This window comes from Equus quagga, chromosome 1, assembly GCF_021613505.1.
Source record: "Equus quagga isolate Etosha38 chromosome 1, UCLA_HA_Equagga_1.0, whole genome shotgun sequence".
Classification (NCBI taxonomy): domain Eukaryota; kingdom Metazoa; phylum Chordata; class Mammalia; order Perissodactyla; family Equidae; genus Equus; species Equus quagga.
In genome coordinates this window covers 101,180,457-101,201,287 of record NC_060267.1, presented here as the reverse complement: position 1 = coordinate 101,201,287, position 20,831 = coordinate 101,180,457, and the positions used below count along the sequence as shown (strand labels likewise).

Genomic DNA, 20,831 nt, shown 5'->3' with positions numbered 1-20,831 from the left:
TCATCCGTGTTGTGGCATGAGTCAGGGTTTCCTTCCTTTTTAAGGCTGAGTAATGTTCCCTTGCATGTACGGACCACATTTTGTCTGTCCATTTACCTGTTGATGGGCACTTGGGCTGCTTCCACGTCTTGGCTGCTGTGAATGATGCTGCCATGAATATGGCTGAGCAAATATGTCTTTGGGACCCTGCTTTCAATCCTTGTGGGTGTCGATCCCTCTGTTTTAAGACTGTCAGAAGCTGTGAGCTTCACATGGGGCTGGGTTTGGCCCTGCTTTGCCGCTGACCACTGGGAGCCCTTGGGGAGCCAGCGCCCCTCTGTGGGGCTCAGTTTCTCCATCGGAGACCTGAGGTCTTTCTACCTGTGCTGTGAGGGCAAAATGAATCAATAGACATGGATTTGTTCTGGGAATTCTGAAGTGCTGTGTACGCGTGGCGTGCTTTATATGGTGAGTGTTCATGCAAGCTCAGTCCTCCTGAGAATCAGTGTTAGTACAATCATTTTGTTTGAAGTTTACACATGTTTCGTGGTCAGAGCACAGGGCATTGAGGGTCCTAGGTACCAGAGTGAAGTGCTCAAGGCCTGTCCATCTGAGGGCTTAGACATGTGTGTGGGCAGGCGTCTCCCCCAGCGAGGAGGGCCGCCCTGCCCATGCCCCAGGGTATTTATTGCTCAAGAAGCATGTAGATGCTGCATCGTCCAAGCAACTTGGGTTTTGTTCCCAGACGGGGTCCTGAAAGCCACCGCCTCCGCTGAGAGCCATGCATCTGGTCAGTCATCACCGTGTGGCAGAGCACTGTGTCCTTCAGAAGGCCACAGAGGTGACACAGGCCCCCCAACTCTGGGCCCAGTTCTCATCGACATGGGGCATGCTGGTTGGGGGCGCCTGCGTGTCCCCGGGTGCTGGGCAGCCAGCGTCCGGCTCTTGTGCACAGGTCAGCACACAGGCGGTGAGGATGTGCAGAGCAGGCTGTGTAGGCAGCTGGCCGGGGGATAACTCCAGACTTAAGGGGAGCCGGTTCTAAAAGCACAGGGATGGTCCTGGGCGTGGCTTTCTGAGGCTCTACAAAGGAAGTGGCTCAGAGCTGGAGCTCTCAGGACGCTGACCCCAGGTCCTAAGAAGGAGTGCTGCGGGGGCCGTATGGAAAGGCCAGAGGTTTCTCAGAAATAAAAACTTAGACCTGAACGCTGACGAGAAGTGGCATTGCGACCCAAAAGAAGACAGTATGGGAAGCCCAGTCGTTACTGACAACATCTGACCATGACGGAGCATTTTCTAAGTGTGATTGTTTTCGCATTATAACCCAATGACTCGTTAACACCCCGTTTTACAGATGAGGAAACCGAGGTACAGAATGCCTGAGGCTCACAGAGCCATTGGGCTCCTTGGCCTGAATCGCTCCTGCAGGATCAAGTGGTCCTGTCCCCCAGGGAAAATAAGAGCAGCTGCTGAGCGTGACAGACAGGGCTTTCCCATGCTCCCAGGCAGCGGGAGGTGGTCCCTTTGCTTGAGGCGGTTGAGGGCTGAGAGCTGTGTCCCAGTGCGGAGGGCAGAGCCAGTGTGGTTATGGGGGGTGGGCGGGCAGTGGGTTAATGAAGAGTCTTAGGAGCTCACCCTAAATTAGTTCAGATGTCATGGTCCGGAGGAACAACACATCCCAAGGTACCCAGGAAAACTCGTGGGTTTGGTCATTGACCTGCCATGGAAGTCAAAGAATTGGAGCACATGAAAGATGCCCCCAGACAGGAAATAGGCAAGTCACCTCCCTTTCTCCGTGAGATGGGAAATTCTTCCAAAAATAAGCACACCTGTGTGATTGATGGTCCTTGTTGCCATGGCGCTGGAGTGGCTGCCGGATGGATGCTCTGGGAGGACTGACAGGGATGAGCCATCGAAGGTCCTGACAAACAAGACACACAATGCAAAATCACTGTCCAATATTTTTAAATGGATTGGTTTTTTTTAAATTGAGATATAATTCACGTCATTGTCATTTTCACCAGGTTTACTAGACAGGAAAGTCAGAGGAATGATGTCATTTCAGGGACATGAATGTCAGCACATCCCTGCCTTGCCCAGCTTCCTGCAAAGGCTCAGAGAATGAGGGGGAGAGGACAGTTACGGGGACTTGTTGGCAGGCAGATCATTATAACCCCAAAGTAGTTCTTTACATTTTCTTTTCTTTTGGTTTTTCTAAAATGTAAATTTTAGAAACAGGTAAATTTTCCTCTTTCCTTCCGTGTGTTTCTTTCCCTTGCGTCTGCCTACCTTCCTTGGTGTGCGGCTTGCTTTCTTGCCAGCCCACTTATGGAGCCCCAGCTCTGTGCCAGCACTCTGCTGGGGTGTGGGTGCAGAGGTCTGCGGGGCTGCCCAGGCCCCTGCCTGCCTGGGGCGCATGGCCCAGAGGAGGCAAGCAGGCGATCCAGTGATGACCCTGCGACATCTCTGCAAGGAGGCAGGCGGGGGGCAGCAGCTCTCGGAGCCGGCAGCGGGGGTGTCTGTGTTGTCCGTAGGCCGGGGTTTCTACTGGGACCATGAGTCTCTCTCCTCTGTCCTCAGCCCTGTTGGTATTTGGATTGCTTACAGCCATGACAGGCACAGTAACCAAATTATTAGACAGAAGGAAATGTGGGAAGGAATCGGTGTGTGAGAAGAACTTCAGTGATTGGAAAGGCGGACGATACTCAGATGAGATGCACTGAGGTTTGGAAAACCACCTGCATGGACAGATGTCGGGCTGGGGCCATGCATCCCAGCCTCAAGCATTGAAGGGACGTGGAGCCCAGCACACCCTTGAGCTCAGGACTGTGCACACTGGGCTGCATGAGCAGGGGCTGGAGTCAGAGTCAGAGGAGTGAGCTCCCTGTCCTCCTGGGCTCAGATGCACCTCCCCAGGAGCTCCCTGGTCATCCTGGAGCCCACATGGGGTGAGGGGTTGGGAGCCTCTGACAATTGGAAGCACCTTGGGAGGGTCAGCCGGGGTCAGGAAGGGTCAGAGACTGTCTCTTAGAAGAACATGGGCCTCCTGGCTACAGAGGGGCAGCCTCAGGGACAGCCATCTGCCCTCTGCAGGTGGTAGCAGGGCTGGTCTGGGGCCCCGGGAGCAGTCCTCCTCTGTTTGTGGGCAGACAGTGACCTGAACATCTGCAAAGCCGTCCATATTCAGTGCCTCTTACAAGTGGTGAGTTCTGCGTTCTAAGAGGTGTTTAAGGAGTCCATCAAACCAGCTCCGTATTTTCCTCGTCTTAGGATTTTATCCATGTGCTCACCTCTGCGTTGTGCAAGATCCTTCGAGAGTCAGTATATTCATTTCTCAAAAGGGCCATATTCCTTTGGAGAACTTTAAACGAGGCAGGGAGCTGGTGCTCCGTAAAGCAGCGTGAGTAAGACTGCTTTACTGAGTATTGGCCTTTTGTTATTTGTTATGACGTGTCCCCGATGCACTGCTGCCTTATGCTGGCCACTGGGCACGTCATCTGCAGGAACCACAGCCCAGCTCCCCTGGGCGTCCCGCAGGCGGAGACAAGGATGTGGGCTGTGCATACCCCAAGGGATTCTCGATGCCACATCCATCATGACCTGAGGGCCTGTTCACACACAGGGCGCCGGCCCGACCCCATGTGTGGATTTAGCAGTTCTGGGGTGGGGTCAAGTGTTTGCAGTCCCCAGGTGATGCTTATGGTCCAGGGACCACCCTTTGAGAAGCCTCTGCTCCAGGGCAAATTCTTGGGGACGTTTTGGAACCCACAAAGGATACCCAGGACAGGAAGTAGGCAAAACGCCTCCTGTCCAGAGTTCTCCTCAGAATTCCCGGGAATTCTGAAGGACGCTCCAGCGGAAACTCCTCCAGGTGCTCGTCCTTGCAGGCCCTGAGCCGGGACCAGTGGTGGCAGCGAAGCTGTCTACAGTTTCCTGCATCTGCGTCCCTCTCCCGTGTGGGGGGCTGGGCGCAGCCACCCCCAAGGCTTCTGAGTGGGTCAGCTGATAGGAGCTCTAAGGCTCCGGAGGGGCAGGTAGCGGTGGTCGTGCTGTCTTTGGTTTCAATCCCAGCTCTGCCAGCTCTGCTCACCAGTGAGGGGCTACTAGCAAGCTTCTCACCTTGATTTCCACGGTTCCCCATCTCCAAGATGTGGGCATCAGTACTGCCTGTTTCAGGGGTTGTTGTGGGATAAAGTGGGGGAATGTGCACATAGAATGGCAGTACAGTCCTGTCACGTCGTGATTTCTCAGTCAACAGTAGTTATTTATACCAAAAGCGCTGTGGTCTCTACCTACGGGGTGCGCAAGATGGACATGGAGGCGTGGGTTTTATAGAACCTGTCATCTCCAGGGAAATTGCTTTTCATCCTGGCCCAGAGCAGGCGGGTTCTTGTCTAGAGCATGACACAGAGCAGGGAAACACTGACGGATGGTCAGGGTAGCAACAGAGAAAATTCTTTGTAAATTATTGACCCAGCTTCCACAACCCGGCGGGAGACCCTTGACCAGCGCCTTTTTGGAAACCCCCAGAAGATGCACGGGTCTCGTGAGTCCACCCTGGACCCCTCGGTGTAGAAGCAAAGCGCTCACTTCAGTGATGAACAGAAAGGGGTCTTATGTTAGTATTCTGCAAGCAGTCGGCAATTTGAGTCAGAGGCTGTGGTTAATTTAAAAAAAAACAAACAGCGTATGGCAGTCACGAGAAAACTGATTGCCTCTGAAAATCCATGGGGAGCGTCAGCTTTGTCCACAGGCGTGGGGAACAATGTTAAAATTTAAAGTGTTTAAAAAAAATTAAGGAAAAAAAACACCCCAGCAGCTGTACTGACACAGGGTCTGGGGACTCGGGGTGGGGTAGACACACTGGCTCTTAACGCTTCCTGTCTTGCTCTCTCTCTGCTTTGTTCTTTTTTGTTTCTGGGTGGCCAGAACTCTCCATGCCTTCCGATCAGTACGAGCTGCAGCTTCAGAACGACGTCCGGGGCCCCGAGGGAGACCCGGGCCGGCCCGTGGCTGTCTTGGCCCAGGACACGTCGACAGTCACCGCAGTGCAGCTGGGACAGAGCAGCCTGGTCCTCGGCCACAGGAGTATCCTTTTGCCCGGCCAGCATGTGTGCACGTGTCCTGCGCACAGGGGATCTGCTTTTTAGAAGTCAATTCATTTTTCTCCCTGAAAGCTTGGCTAGGCTAAAAATACCCCTGTTTTCCCTCAAGGTCTGAAAAGCAGAAAGAACCAAAATAGCAGCGCACTGCGTGGACTCGCTCACCTCCATGGGTGACTCATGGCAAGGCTCCCGGGCAGGAGGTGGCGGGCGCGGAGCTCTTCCAGAATCTTCTCTGGTGCCCACGGCCTCATCCAGGGGGCCTGCCCAGGGCCGTTTTCACACTCACATGTGGTCCCTGTCCCAGACTCGTTGGTGTGCGCTGCATGGTCTCCGGGCCCCTGGCAGAGGACCCCTCTGCTGCTGTGCGAGGTGCTCTGTGGCCTCTGACCCTGGAAATGTCTCTGCTCCCCTTGGCGTTGGGTGGGGGAGTTGTCACCTCTCTTCTCTCCATGTGACATTGTGACAATGATCAAGCCTTCGGAGCCAAGCTGGAGCCTGCCAGCTGGCTTATTTGCTGTGTGTGTTTTGTTCCTTAATTCAGAACCCAGGTATCCGCATGCAGGGTGCGTCCAGGCTGCCCAACAGCACCATCTACGTGGTGGAACCTGGGTACTTGGGTGAGTGCGGGCGTCCCGGGGCCTGGGTGCTGCTCAGCAGTGTTTACAGGAGCTAGAGAAAAAAAGCAACAGCTCCCCAGAAAGTGCTCTACTCTGGTTTTTTTTTTTGAGGAAGGTTAGCCCTGAGCTAACATCTGCCGCCAATCTTCCTCTTTTTGCTGAGGAAGACTGGCCCTGAGCTAACATCCGTGCCCATCTTCCTCTACTTTGTATGTGGGATACCTGCCACAGCATGGCTTGCCAAGCAGTGCCGTGTCCACACCTGGGATCCGAACCAGTGAACCCCAGGCCGCCGAAGCAGAACATGTGCACTTAACTGCTGCGCCACTGGGCTGACCCCGAAAGTGCTCTACTCTAGCCAGCACTGCCAGCGGGAGGCCTGGGGACACCAGCAGCTGACCCCCTTGGCAGGGCTGCCCTTCAGTCCTCTCATGTGGGTGCAGAGAAACAAGCAGAGGGCAGAACGAAGGCAGGGGCCCGGCTCTGTAGGGAGAGATGGGACGGGGCAGAGTCGGGAGGGCTCTGTAGGGAGAGATGGGATGGGGCAGAGTGGTCAATGTCTTGTTGGGGTTGGGGGAGGCGTGTGGCCGAGAGGTGGGGGGAATCTGCATCCGTGGAGGACCGGAGGGGCACAGCCAGGGCCCAGGAGCTGCCACAATAGACAACCCTTGAGAGGTGTCCAGGACACAGTGTCCCCCAGGTCCCCAAGCAACGCTGCCTTCGGTCTGAGCTGAGTCACCTCCTAGTTCGCTGGGAGGTTCAGGCAGGAGAGCGTCTGCCTGATGTGCAGAGACCCCAGGGTCCCCTTGTCTGCCACTACGTGACATGGCTTCTACGTGAGACCCAGGCAGGTGGCCTGTGCATCTCAGGAGCTGGGTTGACTCAGAAGTGTTACCCTGATACCTTCCGTCTCGCTGGCCTGTGCTGGGCCCTGGAGCTCCAGAGGAAGGGAGACAGGGTCCTGGTGCTGGGTTTTGTGGGGAGAGACCAGGGAAAACAGGTGGGGATGGGACAGTGGGAAAGAGTTAATAAAAGTGAGTGCGGAAGAAAGGCTCTGGGAGATGATGTTGGAGGCGGACGTTTTCTCAGAAGCTGCTCTTGCGGAAAGGTCATGCTGGCAGAGGGAACAGCTTGGGCAGTGGTGTGGAGGTGAGAAGTCACACGGCCTCTTGGGGGTGAGGGAGCAGCTGGTGTGGCATCGTGTGTGGGAACCAAGGGAGGGGTCTAGGAGGGCAGAGGCTGCCCACACGGGGAGGGCGGTCAGGGCCGGGCTTCAGCGTGCAGAGTCGCTGTGGATTCAGAGAGTGGACCTGCTGTGGATTTAGGTTGTAGACATGCTTTGGATCAGAGTGCAGACTTACCATGGATACAGAGTAGACCTACTGTGGATTTAGAGTGTAGCCTGGATTCAGAGTAGCCCTACTGTGGACAGGGTCAGGTCAGAATGAGCCCGTGAGCAGTCAGTGCAGGGTATGTTCGGTTTGGTCCTGGGGAAGCTGAGGCAGCAGCTTGGGTTCTATGGGCATCAGGTCTCACAGTCCTTACCAGCTGGTCCTTTTCATGGAGGACTGCAGGCGAGCAGTTGTGGGTCCTCCAGGCGAGCCATTGTGGGTCCTCCAGGCGAGCAGCTGTGGGTCCTCCAGGGGAGCAGTTGTGGAGCCATTGCTGATGGTGCCTGGTCCCATCCTCTTCCTCAGCTGCATGCCTCTGTGTCCTGAATGGTCAGGCTTTGCCATCTGCTTATTTTGTAGGGTTCACTGTCCACCCTGGTGACAGGTGGGTACTTGAGACTGGCCGCCTGTATGAAATTACCATCGAAGTGCTTGACAAGTCTGGCAACAAGGTCTACCTGTCAGATGTGAGTGCTCGCCTTGGGTCCTGGTGGGGTGGCGAGGTGGGGTGTGCCTGCCGGAGCAGCTGCCTCACGAGCAGACTTGAAGCAACAGCTACCCCCCCAGGCAGGCTGAGTTCGGGTGCTTCCCGGTAGTGCTGCTGGGTCCACGGGAGTCACTGTCATGGCATCCCTGGGGCATCTCAAGACCCTGTAAGCCATGAGTCTGCTCACCATGGCTCCACTTCCTTTGGGGCAGGGTGGGCGAGGAAGCCTCAGGCAGCAGGTTCGAGAGGGCCACGATGCTGAGGTGGTGTCTGCCGGCTGCCACCCTGCTCCCTTCTCCTTAGCCTGGGGGTTCAGAGCTCTGGGACTCCCTCTCTTCCTGCTCTGCAGAGGATCAGGGAGCGCCTCCTGCCGAAGCTGGCAGGAGGCCGTGAGCTCCCCGAGCCCCACATGGGGAGCTCCGTCCGACAGGAGCCTGCAGGGCGGGCGGCCGGGCGGGCTCCAAGGCAAGAGAGGTTAGCTCAGCTGCAGGCGCCTGCCTATCTGCCGGCTGGGGGGTTCCCCTGAGCCTCCCGGGGCACCTCGGCCTGGCCTGGCTGCTGTTCCCACCACGCAGCCTCTTTCCCGCCTCCTGACTTTCCTGAGCTGTCGAGAAGCACCTCCCTCACTGGTCCTGCCTTTCCTTCCAGAGCATCCGAATTGAAACTGTGCTTCCTCCTGAGTTCTTTGAGGTGCTCTCTTCTTCCCAGAATGGGTCGTACCATCATGTCAGGACATTAAAGAGGGGCCAAACGGCCATCCAGGCAGCCCTCACCTCTGTGGTGGACCAGGCAAGTTGGCACCTCCCTCACCATCCCCTGGGCCCCCCATGGGCAGAAAGGTTGATGCAGCTGGACATGAGCCCTGGGAGTCGGGCCCCAGGCTCAGCTTCGGTGCTACTCTCACGGTACCGTGGAGGTCCCTCCCTCTGTGGGCTCCCAGGGGTGTCTGGGGACAGGGACTTTGGGTTTCCCTGTGCCCTGTCCCCAAACTGGGATCCCTTCCTCTGCCCTTTGCTGGCCCCTGTAAAAGTGAGCCTGCCCCTTTTGGAACTGGAGCTAGGAACCCTGGCTGGGGGACAGGGCTGGGCCCGTGTGTGCCGTTGGGCACCACCTGGAGCCACGAGCATCCCTTTGGCTGTTTCGGCTGCTCAGGTCTATTAAAGTCTTTTCATTTTCCCCCTGTATTTAGAAGGCCAGTCAGTTTCAGGTGGGAGCCATTTTCACTGATGGAAAATTGGCATATATGTTCTCATCTTGTTAGCCTGCTCACAACCTCTCCCAGACCCGTGAGAGGCAGCAGGACGTGGTGGAAAGAAATGGCCTGTGGGTCTGGCAGCGATTCCTGCCAAAGTCGCCACTTCAGCTCTGGGGGCTTTGGGCAAGTTGGTTTAGAGCTCCATGCCTCAGTTTCCCTATCTGTAAAGCGGGGGCGACCATGTCCATCCTGTCAGGGGTGCCGTGAGGATGAAGTCTAGCAGTGTTCACTTGAGTGGCTGTGGCAGAGCCACGAAAGCCGTCTCCATGGAGACAGAGAAGGCTGCAGGGCATCCTCCTTCCTACTCCCCCACAGTCACAAAATCTACCTTTGTCACCTGATCCCCAGGGAGGGGGGGGGTCTGCTTGCTGGAAGAACTGGGCTGAAGACCAGACTGTCACAGTGACATGTGGTGCCCTCACCCCCCTGTAGGATGGAGGGGTCCACACATTACAGGTGCCTGTGTGGAACCAGCAGGAGGTGGAAATTCACGTCCCCATCACCCTCTATCCCAGCATCTTGACGTTTCCGTGGCAACCAAAGACGGGTGCCTATCAGTACACAATAAAGGTAACGAGGGGACCCCATGTCCGGGGCATTCCTTGGGGTGTTTCCGTGGGATTGGGGGTTTGGTCCATTCTCTTCCTTTTCATATCACCTTCCATCGGTCGGAGAGAATTTAAAATCAGAGTCTGTGCTTTCTGTATTTTCTGAGGTTTCTATCATAGCAATGTATTTTGGTAATCAGAAAAAAACCTGAAAAACAGAAAAGAAAGCACAACAAAAAAACCTGGAATGGGCCTTTAACTTCCACATGCATTTTCTTTTTTAACAAATATTTTTTTTCCGAAAGCAGTGTAAATATCCTTGGAGAAAAATTTGAAATTCAAGGGACAACGTCTCCAGCCCTGTCACATGCCCGCCTGGCATTAGGTGGCAGGGACTGACTCCCGTCGGGGCTCCAGCCCTTGTGGCCAGCACAGCCCCCATTGGTCCCTGCTGTCTCCCTGGCACTGAGGACAGGTGTCCCATATGCACTGGACCCACTGCCCCATCACTCAGGCGTGTCACCCTCCCTGCCCCTCTCGGGTTCTAGGGGTGGCCCCTGCCTGGGGAGCCGCTGGACGTCGGTTGTGTCACAGCAGATGACTAGGCTCAGGTGGGCGTGTGCCGGGAGGGAGGTGTGTCTGCTCAGGGAAGCAGCGTCCTGCACCCAGCTCCGTGGGAGGACCTTTCCCTCCGGCCTGAGCTCTGGGAGGTGCCCCAGGTGCTGGGCATGTGTGTCCATGTGTGTGTCAGCCACAAGGTCCCCAGAATATGAGGACCAGAAACAAGACAGGGTGGAAAGAGCAAGGGGCAGAGGCAGCCTCCTGCCAGACCTTGGCTGACGCCACTTTTTTCCATGCAGTGGGGGTGCTGACCACGTGTGTGTGTGTAAGGGTGTGAGTGTGAGGGTGTGTGAAACCCAGAGAGGGATGGGGCGGGGGTCTGACCGATGATGCTTCCCCCCAGGCCCACGGTGGGAGTGGGAACTTCAGCTGGTCTTCGTCAAGCCACGTGGTTGCCACAGTCACTGTGAGGGGTGTGATGACCACGGGCAGCGACATTGGACTCAGTGTGATCCAGGCGCATGACGTGCAGAACCCGCTGCATTTCGGGGAGATGAAGGTAAGATCTCAAGGTCCAGGACAGCCCAGGGGAGGTGGCTGGTGGCCTCCCGCCGCCCCTCTGAACCAGCCTCGGGCTTCATTCAGAAATACCCTTGAGCCCTTGTCTTGAGCTTGGTGTCGGCGGGCAAGGGGTGGGGGTCTGGCCCCAGCCCTGCCCTTGAACAGCTCACGCCCATATCAGGAGGTGGACATGACATCCTGCCCCAGGTGGAGGATGGGGCTGCTGAGGACCAGGCTATAACCTCACAGTGAAAGGGGAGCCCCCAGACCCCAAGAGATGCCCGCTCCTTTCCCCCAACTCCTGTTCAGATATGAAGTCAGGCTTTCCCTGCCCCTGGGACCTGCGTCTGACTTCTGCCCCTCAGTGATGCGGGACCAGCTCACTCAGCCAAGGCCGCAGGTGGGAGTAGTCACCCGCCCCTGAGCCTCTGCCAGCCCCACCTGGCCGCCTCCTGACCCCACCTCCTTCCTGACACCTGACCCCGACCTCGCCCTTTTATTACTTCATTTAGGGCAGAAATGGAAGCTCCATTCGTAGTGTGTCCAATCCCGACCTTCTGTCACAGCATTTGGCCCTTGATGGACAGTTAGCCTTCTATTGCGACCCACGTGGACACACACCTCTAGCTAAGGATGACCTATGCTCATATAAAGAGGCTTATGACCCACCCTTTAGCCACTGCATAGTTGTCAAATATTCAGATAAACCGTGACCACCGACCCCTCCCCCCAAGCTTCTTCATCGCAGTGAATATGCCGCCTTGCACCCGGCTGCTCAGCCAAAAGCCTGGGGACAGTCCCTTGAGGGGCAGGGTGTGTGGTGGTCAGAGCCTGGCTTCCGGCCGCACTGCCTGGTCCAGACGCTCCCGTCCCCAGCTCAGGCGAGTTCCTTAACCTCCCGTGCCAGCTTCTCCATCGGGTGATGAGGTTGGTAACAGAGCCTTCTGAACAAGGAGGCTGAGAGGACCGAGTGAGTTAGAGATATTCTTAGAGCGGAACCTGGAGTGCGGCAAGCTTTGTTTCCTGTAAGTATTAGCTGTTGTTGACGACGCCTCTCTCTCGCCCCGTACACTGGCTTGCTCCATAGTTCTCCATGTGCCGACCTGGTACATGGCTCAGGACCTTTGCACCGACTGTCTCTTCTTCCCAGAATGTTTTTCCCTCAGACCTTTGTGTGGCTGCCTTTGACATGGCTCTCAGGTCTGAGTTCCCATGTCACCTGCTCAGAGGCTTAGCTCTGTCCCTGATCATTACCCCAGTCCCAGCACACACTGTGTCCCCCAAGCTCAGCCTTCTCGCAATGTGTCCTCAGTGCCCAGCATGCAGCAGCTCTTAGTAAATCTCAGCAGCAGGTGCTTCTCCTCCCACAGAGGCTGAGGACCCAGTCCCTGCCCTGTCCTCCAGGTGTACGTGATCGAGCCCAGCAGCATGGAGTTCGCCCCGTGCCAGGTGGAGGCACGGGTGGGCCAGGCCCTGGAGCTGCCCCTGAGGATCAACGGCCTCATGCCCGGTGGGGCCAGCGAGGTGGTCACCCTGAGCGACTGCTCCCACTTCGACTTGGCGGTCGAGGTGGAGAACCAGGGCGTGTTCCAGCCACTCCCAGGTAAACCAGCCCTGATGAGCGAGTGCCAGTCACCGGCCCCAGGGCCAGACTGCCGAGTTCTCGATGGGGCCGTCCCAGATTCCTAGATGGAGGGTGGGGGGCAGCGGAGGTCACAGCAAGAGGAATAGCATTGGTCCCCTTGTCCACCATCAGCAGTGGTCTGGTCTGGATCTTGCCTTCTGCGTGACCTTTGGTAAATCACTTGGCTCCCTGAGCCTCAGTTTGCACGTCTCTAAAATGGGTGTCGTCTCAAATAGACTACATGTCATGGTGCGCATTGCCATGCCTGAATCCAATGAGTGCTCAGAATCCACCATGGATGGGGGTTTGGCAGTGACAGAATCATAACACCTTTGGGACATGCAAGGCCCCCCCATCCTGAGCCACCAGAGACATGCATTGATCTTTTCCCATCAGCATCCCTGCGGGTTCAGTGGTGATGGTGGTAGTTAGGTTATTGAGTGTCACCCCTGCCACGTGCAGGGTCAGTTCTCTGCATGTGTGACCTCACTGGGCGTCACACCACCGTGGGAGGAAGATCTGTGGTTGGGCCACATGTCAGCTGAAGAGACTGAGGCTGCGTAGCTGCCCAGGGTCACATGAGGGCACGGGGTGGGATGGCATACAGATTTGGGTGTGTCTGACCCTGACCCTGGGGCCTTAGTCCCCCAAGAAATGGGGCCTCCCAGGGGAGTCGGCCCAGGGCAGCACGGGGACTCCTCTTCGATTTGCAGATGAAGAAGCCGAGGACTGGTGAGCACTGAGGGAGGAGTCAGGTTTGGGCCAGGGTTAGAAGTACAGGGAAGGGCATTCAGCAGGCAGGGGCTCCTGGACTGGGGCCGGAGGGGGCGTGCTGGGGGGTGTGGGCACACACGGTGGACCTGGAATGGGAGAACCTGTCTAAGCCTGAGTCATGGAGGGCTGGAGGGCTTGGACATCTGCGTCCAGGCAGTGGGGAGCCAGCGATGGTTTTTGAGTAGAGTGATGACGTGATCCTGGTGGGTTCAGGAAGCCTCGTTGGCAGAGGTGTTTGTAGGATCACTGCATTTGTGTTACTCATGGAGCTGTCTGAACGTGAGCCGCACAGAGGAGGGAGGTGGGTCTCTGAAATGTCACGAGCCCACCGCATCCCCGTCCGTCCTTGGAGCATGCTTCTGTGTCCTCTCTGACCGTCTGACCCGGAGAAACCAAGCTTTTGAGATCTTGTGTCTTAGCGAGGCAACCATTCAGGATGGAGGAAAACATCAAGGCGAGAGAGAGGCCTGCTGGTGGCAGGAGGGGAGCTGGCCCCCTGCACCACCCCTCACATGTGTCCTGGAGGGGAGTCTGCAGCCCTGCACTGGCCAGCATCCAGGAGGTCCAGGGAATAAAGGACAGATGTGGAATTCCAAGGTCCTGGGTCTGAGCGCCACTTGCTTGTGTATTGGCTGTGTGATGTCGGCAGGTTGCCCAACCTTTCTGAGCCTTGGATTCTCTATATATGAAATGGGGATCCCAGCCACTCGCCTGCTGTGAGGCTTACAAATGAATGACCCTCATTCACAATGAATGCCCAGTGCAGGGGCATTTGTCAAGGAGTTTGGTTCTGAAAAAGCAGCCAAGACAGAAATCTCATGGTGTCAAAATTTCACTTAGCTCCTAAAGTGACCCCCGGTGTAAAGCATATGTGGCTTTGTGGAGGCTCGTGTGCAGGGCTCAGGCTGTATGAAAAATCTGTACCTTATAGCCTGGAGCCTGGTCAGGGGAGAGACACCATCTCGCGGGAATCCCTGGACACGAGACCAGGCGGGGTCAGCAGAGTGCATGCTGCCTGCCTGGGGTGGGACACGGCAGGCTCGTGAGCAGACACGTGGGGCAGAAGCGATGCCACGTTAGGCTGGCGGGTCCTCCCTCTCCCTCGAGTGTCTGTCCCTGAGCTTGCCCCAGTTGAGGGCACACGGCTGGGACTCAGTCCTGGTTCTTGGGAAGGGCTGCCCCGTTTCCCTGGGCAGCTGCGGCCCCAGGCCTGGCACCAGCACCCTCTGGGCAGTGGGGCTCCAGCCTCTTCCTGCTGGACTGGTTGCTGGGCTCCTGTTTCTGCCTCGTCCTCACCGTGGAAGCCCCTGGAAAGCCCCTCGGCTGTGAGCATTGCCGTGGCCAGGCCCCTGCCCGGAGGAGGACCCCCGTCAGCTCTTGCTCAACCTGGCCCTCTCGCTGGTTTCCGGCAGCCTGTTCACTGAGCACCTACTAAGTGTGTGCTCCGTGGTCCCTGGTGAGCACGAGCCATGGCCTCGCCTTCACGGTCCCCCGGCCCAGCGAGACAGATGGGTCAGCAGGCGGTTCCTGGCATGGGACAGTGTGCCTCAGTGGGTGAACACAGGCGCCCTGAGTCCCGGCCCCCTCCTGGGCGTGTCCCCAACATGAAGGCCCAAACACATTCCCCAGAAGTGTACAGAGGTCGGTGTCCAAGCCAGTCGGGGTGTCTGGGGAGGCTGCACAGAGGCCGTGAGAGCTGAGACATGGAGGGTGAGCCTGGGAGAAGGCAGGGAAGAGCGTTCCTGGGGGCAGGAGGAGCGTCGGAGCCCGGAGGCGGGCGAGGCTGTGGCCTGGCCCAGGTCAGCGCAGGCGGGCCTCCCGCCAGGCGGATGGTGGCGGGGAGAGTCTGGCAGGCGGGGGCGCTGGGACTTCACACCAGGCAGGCGGGGTCGGGGGTAGCCTCGTGCTTCAGGAGCTTCTCTGCAGCGCCGTCAGAGCCAGGGTGTGCCCCTTGGGTGCCACTCGCTGTGCCTCTTCCCCCTGGACATGGGGCCCGGCGCCCTGCCTCATCACTCAGGGCTACGCGCAGAAGCGTTTGCCCTGACTCCTGTCCCACCCGGAAGCCAGCAGGTCACCCTCAGACCTCTCAGGTCCCTCTTCCTTCTGCCCGTGTCCTTGTGAGCACAGCAGGCCCATTTGGCCGAGCTGCGGTTCTCGGGGGCTCCCAGGCTCGCCTGTGGCTGCTGTGACCCACCTTCCTGGAGGCCACGGGAAAACAGCACACTGGAATGTGGCCTCAGTCAAAGCAAAGGGTGTCCTGAGAGTCAAGGAGATTGTCCACGGGTGTGCACAGTGGCCCTGTTCCTGATCACCCCGAACTGGAACCGACCCAGATGCCGCCAGCTGGAGAGAGGACAAAGCAACTGTGGGCCCTCTTCGCGTGGAGCCCTGCTCAGCAATCACAGGGTGCCAACTGCTGACCACGCAGCTGCGGAGACAAATTTCAGAGACCTACCGCTGAGACAAGCCAGACTCAAGGGAGGGCACCTCCTTGATGTGCGGGAGACTGGCTCTGCGCTGAGACAGAGTGGCGTGGGGGCTGCTGGGGACTGGGGGAGGGGACAGGGGCGACTGTCCTGCACACAGGGTTTCTTTCTGGGGGATGAAATGTTCTAAAGTTAGTGGTGGTAGTTGCACAACTCCAAGAATATGTTAAAAACCGCTAACTTGTGTGTACACTTTAAATGGGTGGTTCTGTGGTACGTGAGTTATATTTCAATAGAACTATTATTTTTTTAAAAAACTACACTATGGTGGAAAATGTCAGATGCCCAGTGATTGCCCTGGTTGGGGAGGCTGCCTGTGACGGAGCAGGGGGCGCTGTGCGTGGCGGGTGGTTCTGTCTCTTGGTGGTATTTGGGTTTCACAGGCAGATGCATTTGCTGGACCTCGAGGCAGGTGCACCCAAGATCTGTGCCTTTCAGTGTGTGTAAGTTTGACCTTGAGGAAAAAAGGACCATAAAGAAATGTTGAACTGTAGATAATTATGCATAAGCTAAAACACTGAAAATGAAGTGTACGGATGCCTGCAACTTACTTTTAAATGCATAAAAAAGATGGATGGATGGATGCGTGGGGGCTGGATAGATAACACAGCAGGAGAAATAGAGCGAAATGTTAATTATAGAATCTTGGGGACGGGAATACAGGGTTTCTTTTTTTTTTTAAGGATTGGCACCTGGGCTAACAACTGTTGCCAATCTTTTTTTTTTTTCTGCTTTATCTCCCCAAACCCCCCTGTACACAGTTGTATATCCTAGTTGCATGTCCTTCTAGTTGTGGGATGTGGGACGCCGTCTCAACGTGGGCTGATGAGAGGTGCCATGTCCGCGCCCAGGATCCAAACCCTGGGCCGCCGCAGCAGAGCGCACGAACTTAACCACTCGGCCACGGAGCCGGCCCACAGGGTTTCATAGTATATTTTTTCTAAATGTTTGGAAAGAAAACAATAAAATTCCACCATGCTCCCACTAGAATGGCTTTTTTTAAAAAGGTGGAAAGTACCAGCTATTGGCGGGTTGCGGCATGGCCACTGGCAGCCGTCTAACCTGAGACACCCATTTTGGAAAAGATATTTGGCAATAATGACGGGAGGTAGGCATGCTCTCCAGGGATCCACCCACAGGATGGCTGACTGTGTCGCCTGAGGGGGCGCACAGGCTCCTGGCAGCATGGGCGTCAGAGCTGCACGCTGGAAGCGGCCAGATGCTCGCGGTCAGTGAAGAATTCAGTTGGTCTCTATGCACACAGCAAAATAGATACGCAAGTTCAGATGAAAGATCTACAAGGTGCAAAAAATAAGGAGGGATCTCACCACCAGGATTGAGTTGAAGAGGGCAGACACCACGGAGTTTATGCTGAGCGACGACCTTTCTATGAAATACAGAAGCAAGCAGAGTCGAGCTGTGCCGTTAAAAGGCCGCTGACCGCCGGCCCGGTGGCGCAGTGGTTAAGTGCACATGTTCTGCTTCGGCAGCCTGGGGTTCACCGGTTTGGATCCCAGGTGTGGACCTACGCACTGCTTGGCATGCCATGCTATGGTAGGCGTCCCACATATAAAGTAGAGGAGGATTGGCCGATGTTAGCTCAGGGCTAATCTTCCTCAAAAAAAAAAGAAGGCCGCTGACAGGTTTTCCTTTGGGGGGCTAAAGATGGAAGGATCCACGGGAGATTCCGGGGTGTGCACATCATCTGTTTTTTGACATGGTCCTGGATACAGAGTGTGTTCAGTTTGTGGGGAAAAAAAATCGTTGTGAGTTGTATGCTTATGATAAGTGTACTTTTTATGGGAATTACAGTCAAAATTTTTAAGTTAAAAAATTTAGGTATCAAGCCCAGGGTGAGAGGGGCTGTCAGCTTGTCTCGTCGTTCCCGGCAAAGTCAGGTTCATGCTGATAGTCCGGTTCTCCTCTTCCTGCAGGGCGGCTGCAGCCGGGCTCCGAGCACTGCAGCGGGGTCCGAGTGCGAGCTGAGGCCCAGGGGTACACCACGCTGCTTGTGAGCTACACGCGCGGCCACATCCACCTGAGCGCCCGCATCACCATCGCTGCCTACCTGCCCCTCAAGGTGAGCCGGCCCTGGGCCCTCCTGATGCCGTTATTCATTTGCTCCCACAGATTTTGTTAAAACCTTGATTGTTCAAAATAGCTTTTGGAACAGCTCTCTCCCCATGCTTTCAGAGCTGAAATCAGGGAGCGTGCAGAAGGAGTGGGGCCTCCCTGACGGTGGGCGTGCACGTGCATGGCACTCTCCACGGGGTCAGGACAGAAGGGGCTTCTGGTGTGCTCCAGAGTTACCCCGCAGGGTCTCCACGGAACCTGGCGTGGGGGCGACAGCCCTGGGTCAGGTCTGGGTCTGCTGCGCCTGACGTCAGGTAACCCTCAGGTATCTGAGCGCCCGTGCCCGTCTGTGGGTGGCGGGGGGGCACTCACATTCACGGCTCAGAGCCGCTGCTTCAGCTTTGACACTGACTCCCGAGCTTGAATCCAGGTCTGACACCCACTCTGAGGGCTGGGCTAATTTAATTTCTCCGGGCCTCAGTTTTCCTGCCTGTAATACAGCACCTAAATCAGAGGGTTGTGGGGAGGATTAGCTGAGCTGATGAGTGCAGTGGGCTGAGCACAGGGCCTGGGAGGTAGTGCGTGCACAGTAGGGGTTAGTTACCAAATGGGAATGAAAAAGAGCGGCCCTTCCTCAGAGGGTGGCCACACGCCTGCCGGGCACAGCAGGGTGAACACACTTGTTCCTGGCTCTCTTGAACCCTGCCTCTCCCCGGAGGCCTGGAGACCTGAGTAGGCTCCTTGCTCAGGAGGGTGGGAGGGCTTCCTGGGGGCGGTGGGCCAGGCGGGGTTTGCGAATCCTGGACGCCAGCATCGACCTCTGGGACAGCTCTGGTCCCCTGGTTTGTCACCGCCTGCTTGCTTCTCCCTCCCACCCGTCAGAGGCGAGCTCAGTGACATTGGGATCTTCCATCTCTGAACCCCTAGCCCTGGGCGTAGGGCCTGATGCAGAGCAGACACCAACCAAGGGTTTGGGTTTTTCTGTCGAGGAGTAATCGACATACCAACATTATGTTAGTTTCAGGTGTGCAACATAATGAGTTGATGTTTGTACATAGTGCAAAATGATCACTGTGGTAAATCTAGTCAACATCCGTCACCACAGTTACAGGTTTTTTCCTTGTGATGAGAACTTTTAAGATCTACTCTCTTAGCAACTGTCAAATATGCAATACAGTATTATTAATATAGTTACCATGATGTACATTACATCCCCATGACTTATTTATTCTATAACTAGAAGTTTGTACCTTTTGACTCTTTTTACCACTTTTGCCCACCCCACCCCCACCTCTGACAACCACCAATCTGTGCTCTGTATCTATGAGCTCCTTTTTTTTTTTTTAGATTGTTCCTATAAGTGAGATCATATAGTATTTGTCTTTGTCTGTGTGACATTTCACTTGGCATAATGCTCTCAAGATCCATCCATGTTGTTGCAAATGCCAGGATGCCTTATTTTTTATGGCTGAGTGATACTCCATTGTATATCTATGTGTGTGTGTATATAGCACATTTTCTGTATCCAGTCATCTGTTGACGGACACTTAGGTTGCTTCCGTATCTTGGCTGCTGTAAATGACACTGCAGTGAACACGGGGTGCATGTATCTTTTCGAGTTAGTGTTTTCATTTCCTTTGGGTAAATACCCAGAAATGGAATTGCTGGATCGTGTGGGAGTTGCATTTTTAATTTTTTGAGAAGGGTTGTTTTATTTAGAATGAATGAGTGGGAAAACATGTCCAGGGTTAACCCAGCCAGGAGCCCCCAGACCAAAATATATATGAATACACACTCTGCGCCAGTCCCTCTCTAAACCTTAGGAACACAATGGTGCAAAACTACCCAGAAATCCTTGTCCTCGTGAGCTGACGTTCCAGCAGAGACAGAGGTGGAGACACACAGTAAATGGACGAAGTAAGCGCTGTGTTTTGCACATTCCCGCCGTGCACACGGCGGGGTGGGGTGAAGGGTGATGGGGAGGGTAGCTGTTTGAACTTAGGCCAGGAGGAGGTGAGAGGGTGGGCGCCGAGGTGGGCCTGAGATCCTTAAGGTGGCAGCAGTCGGTCTGAGGAAGCCCTGCCACAGCCTTCTGTGAAGGGGAGCTTTTCCCCGGGACCCTGGGAGGAGGGTCTCAGGGCCCTTCCTGGGTGCTTCCCCGATGACCAGACGGCCTCATTATCTGGGTGTTTGGGCCGGAGCATCAGAGCCCAGCAATTGAGCTCACTGTCCCAAGGTGGGATTAAGAGTGAAGATAAGGTGGCATGTCCCCAGTCACGGTGGCTTCTGGTCAAACTATAGAAAGAGGATATGGGTTTCTTCTCCTTTTATCTTTCTTTTGCCTCAGTATCAGTTAACATCAGGATTATTTGCAAGAAATAAAACCCAAAATTGCAATGGTTTAACCAATAGAGAGTTCATTTCTCTTTCACACGAGAGGTCTCACACAGGGGTGGTATGGCAGCTCGAGAGTCATCAGGGACCCAGGTTTCTGTCTTTCCACTTCATCATCCTAGAATATGGCTTTTGTCTTCAAGGTTGCCTCAGGGTCTAAAATGGCTGCTGGAGCTCCAGCCATTATATCTACATTCCACATAGCCAGAAGGGGAAAAGAGCTTACCTCTCAGCTGAGTTAGTTCCCTGTAGTAGCCATGTCAGCAGTTTAAAAGAGCAGTTTCCACCAACATCTCATTGGCCAGAACTTAATCCGTTGGCCACAGCCAGCCGCAAGAGAGTCTGGGAAATATTTTAGCTGACAGTTTACCACCCTAGTAAAATAAAGTTTTTCTTGAGGGAAGAGGGGAGCATGGAAACTGGAAAGGTAGCTAACAGTCCTTGCTACAACCTGTGTTTGCTGGTCTGTCCATCAGTTTACTCTGCAGACAATCTGTGGCATTTTGTTGGTACAGGGCCCCAGCTGGGGAGACAGAGCTCTAGGAAGAGATCCCACACTCTGTGCTCTGGGAGGCGACTGGTCCAGGGGATGGCACACACTCAGACTAATGCAGTGAGCATAGTGGAGGGAAGGAAGAGTCCCAAGGGGGCTGTCCGGTGAGCACAGAAACAGGAGGATGGCACGGAGGCATCAGGGTTGGCTCGGGGGGCTAGAAGTAGAGTGGTGTACCTTGGGGTGAGAGCTGAGGCTGTGGCGGTTCCCTGGTCAGGTCAGGAGGGTCTTGAATGCCGGGTTAGGAGCTGGCTAGGCTGTCCAGCAGTGGGCAGCCGGCAGAGCTCAGGAGAACCACGAAGTCAGGTCCACACGGGAGACCACGGCTGCTGGTGAGAAGGCGAGCAGACGCATCCCGGAAGCCCGAGAGGGGCCCCCCCCCTTCCGTAGAAGAGGGGCCTCTGCACGTCTGTGGGTGCTGCC

The 20,831-nt window shown here is 55.7% G+C and overlaps 1 protein-coding gene across 1 annotated transcript in view; it reads left to right on the top strand.

Moving 5' to 3' along the window:
- The window catches only part of NUP210 (nucleoporin 210), a 108,599-nt gene that overhangs the window by 31,548 nt on the left and 56,220 nt on the right, over positions 1–20,831 (top strand). Inside the window, exons 8-15 of the mRNA XM_046682915.1 lie at positions 4,909–5,067; positions 5,633–5,701; positions 7,453–7,559; positions 8,228–8,368; positions 9,267–9,404; positions 10,347–10,502; positions 11,909–12,107; positions 17,323–17,468. Coding sequence (XP_046538871.1) covers positions 4,909–5,067; positions 5,633–5,701; positions 7,453–7,559; positions 8,228–8,368; positions 9,267–9,404; positions 10,347–10,502; positions 11,909–12,107; positions 17,323–17,468 — 1,115 coding nt within the window. The remainder of the gene's footprint in view (positions 1–4,908; positions 5,068–5,632; positions 5,702–7,452; positions 7,560–8,227; positions 8,369–9,266; positions 9,405–10,346; positions 10,503–11,908; positions 12,108–17,322; positions 17,469–20,831) is intronic.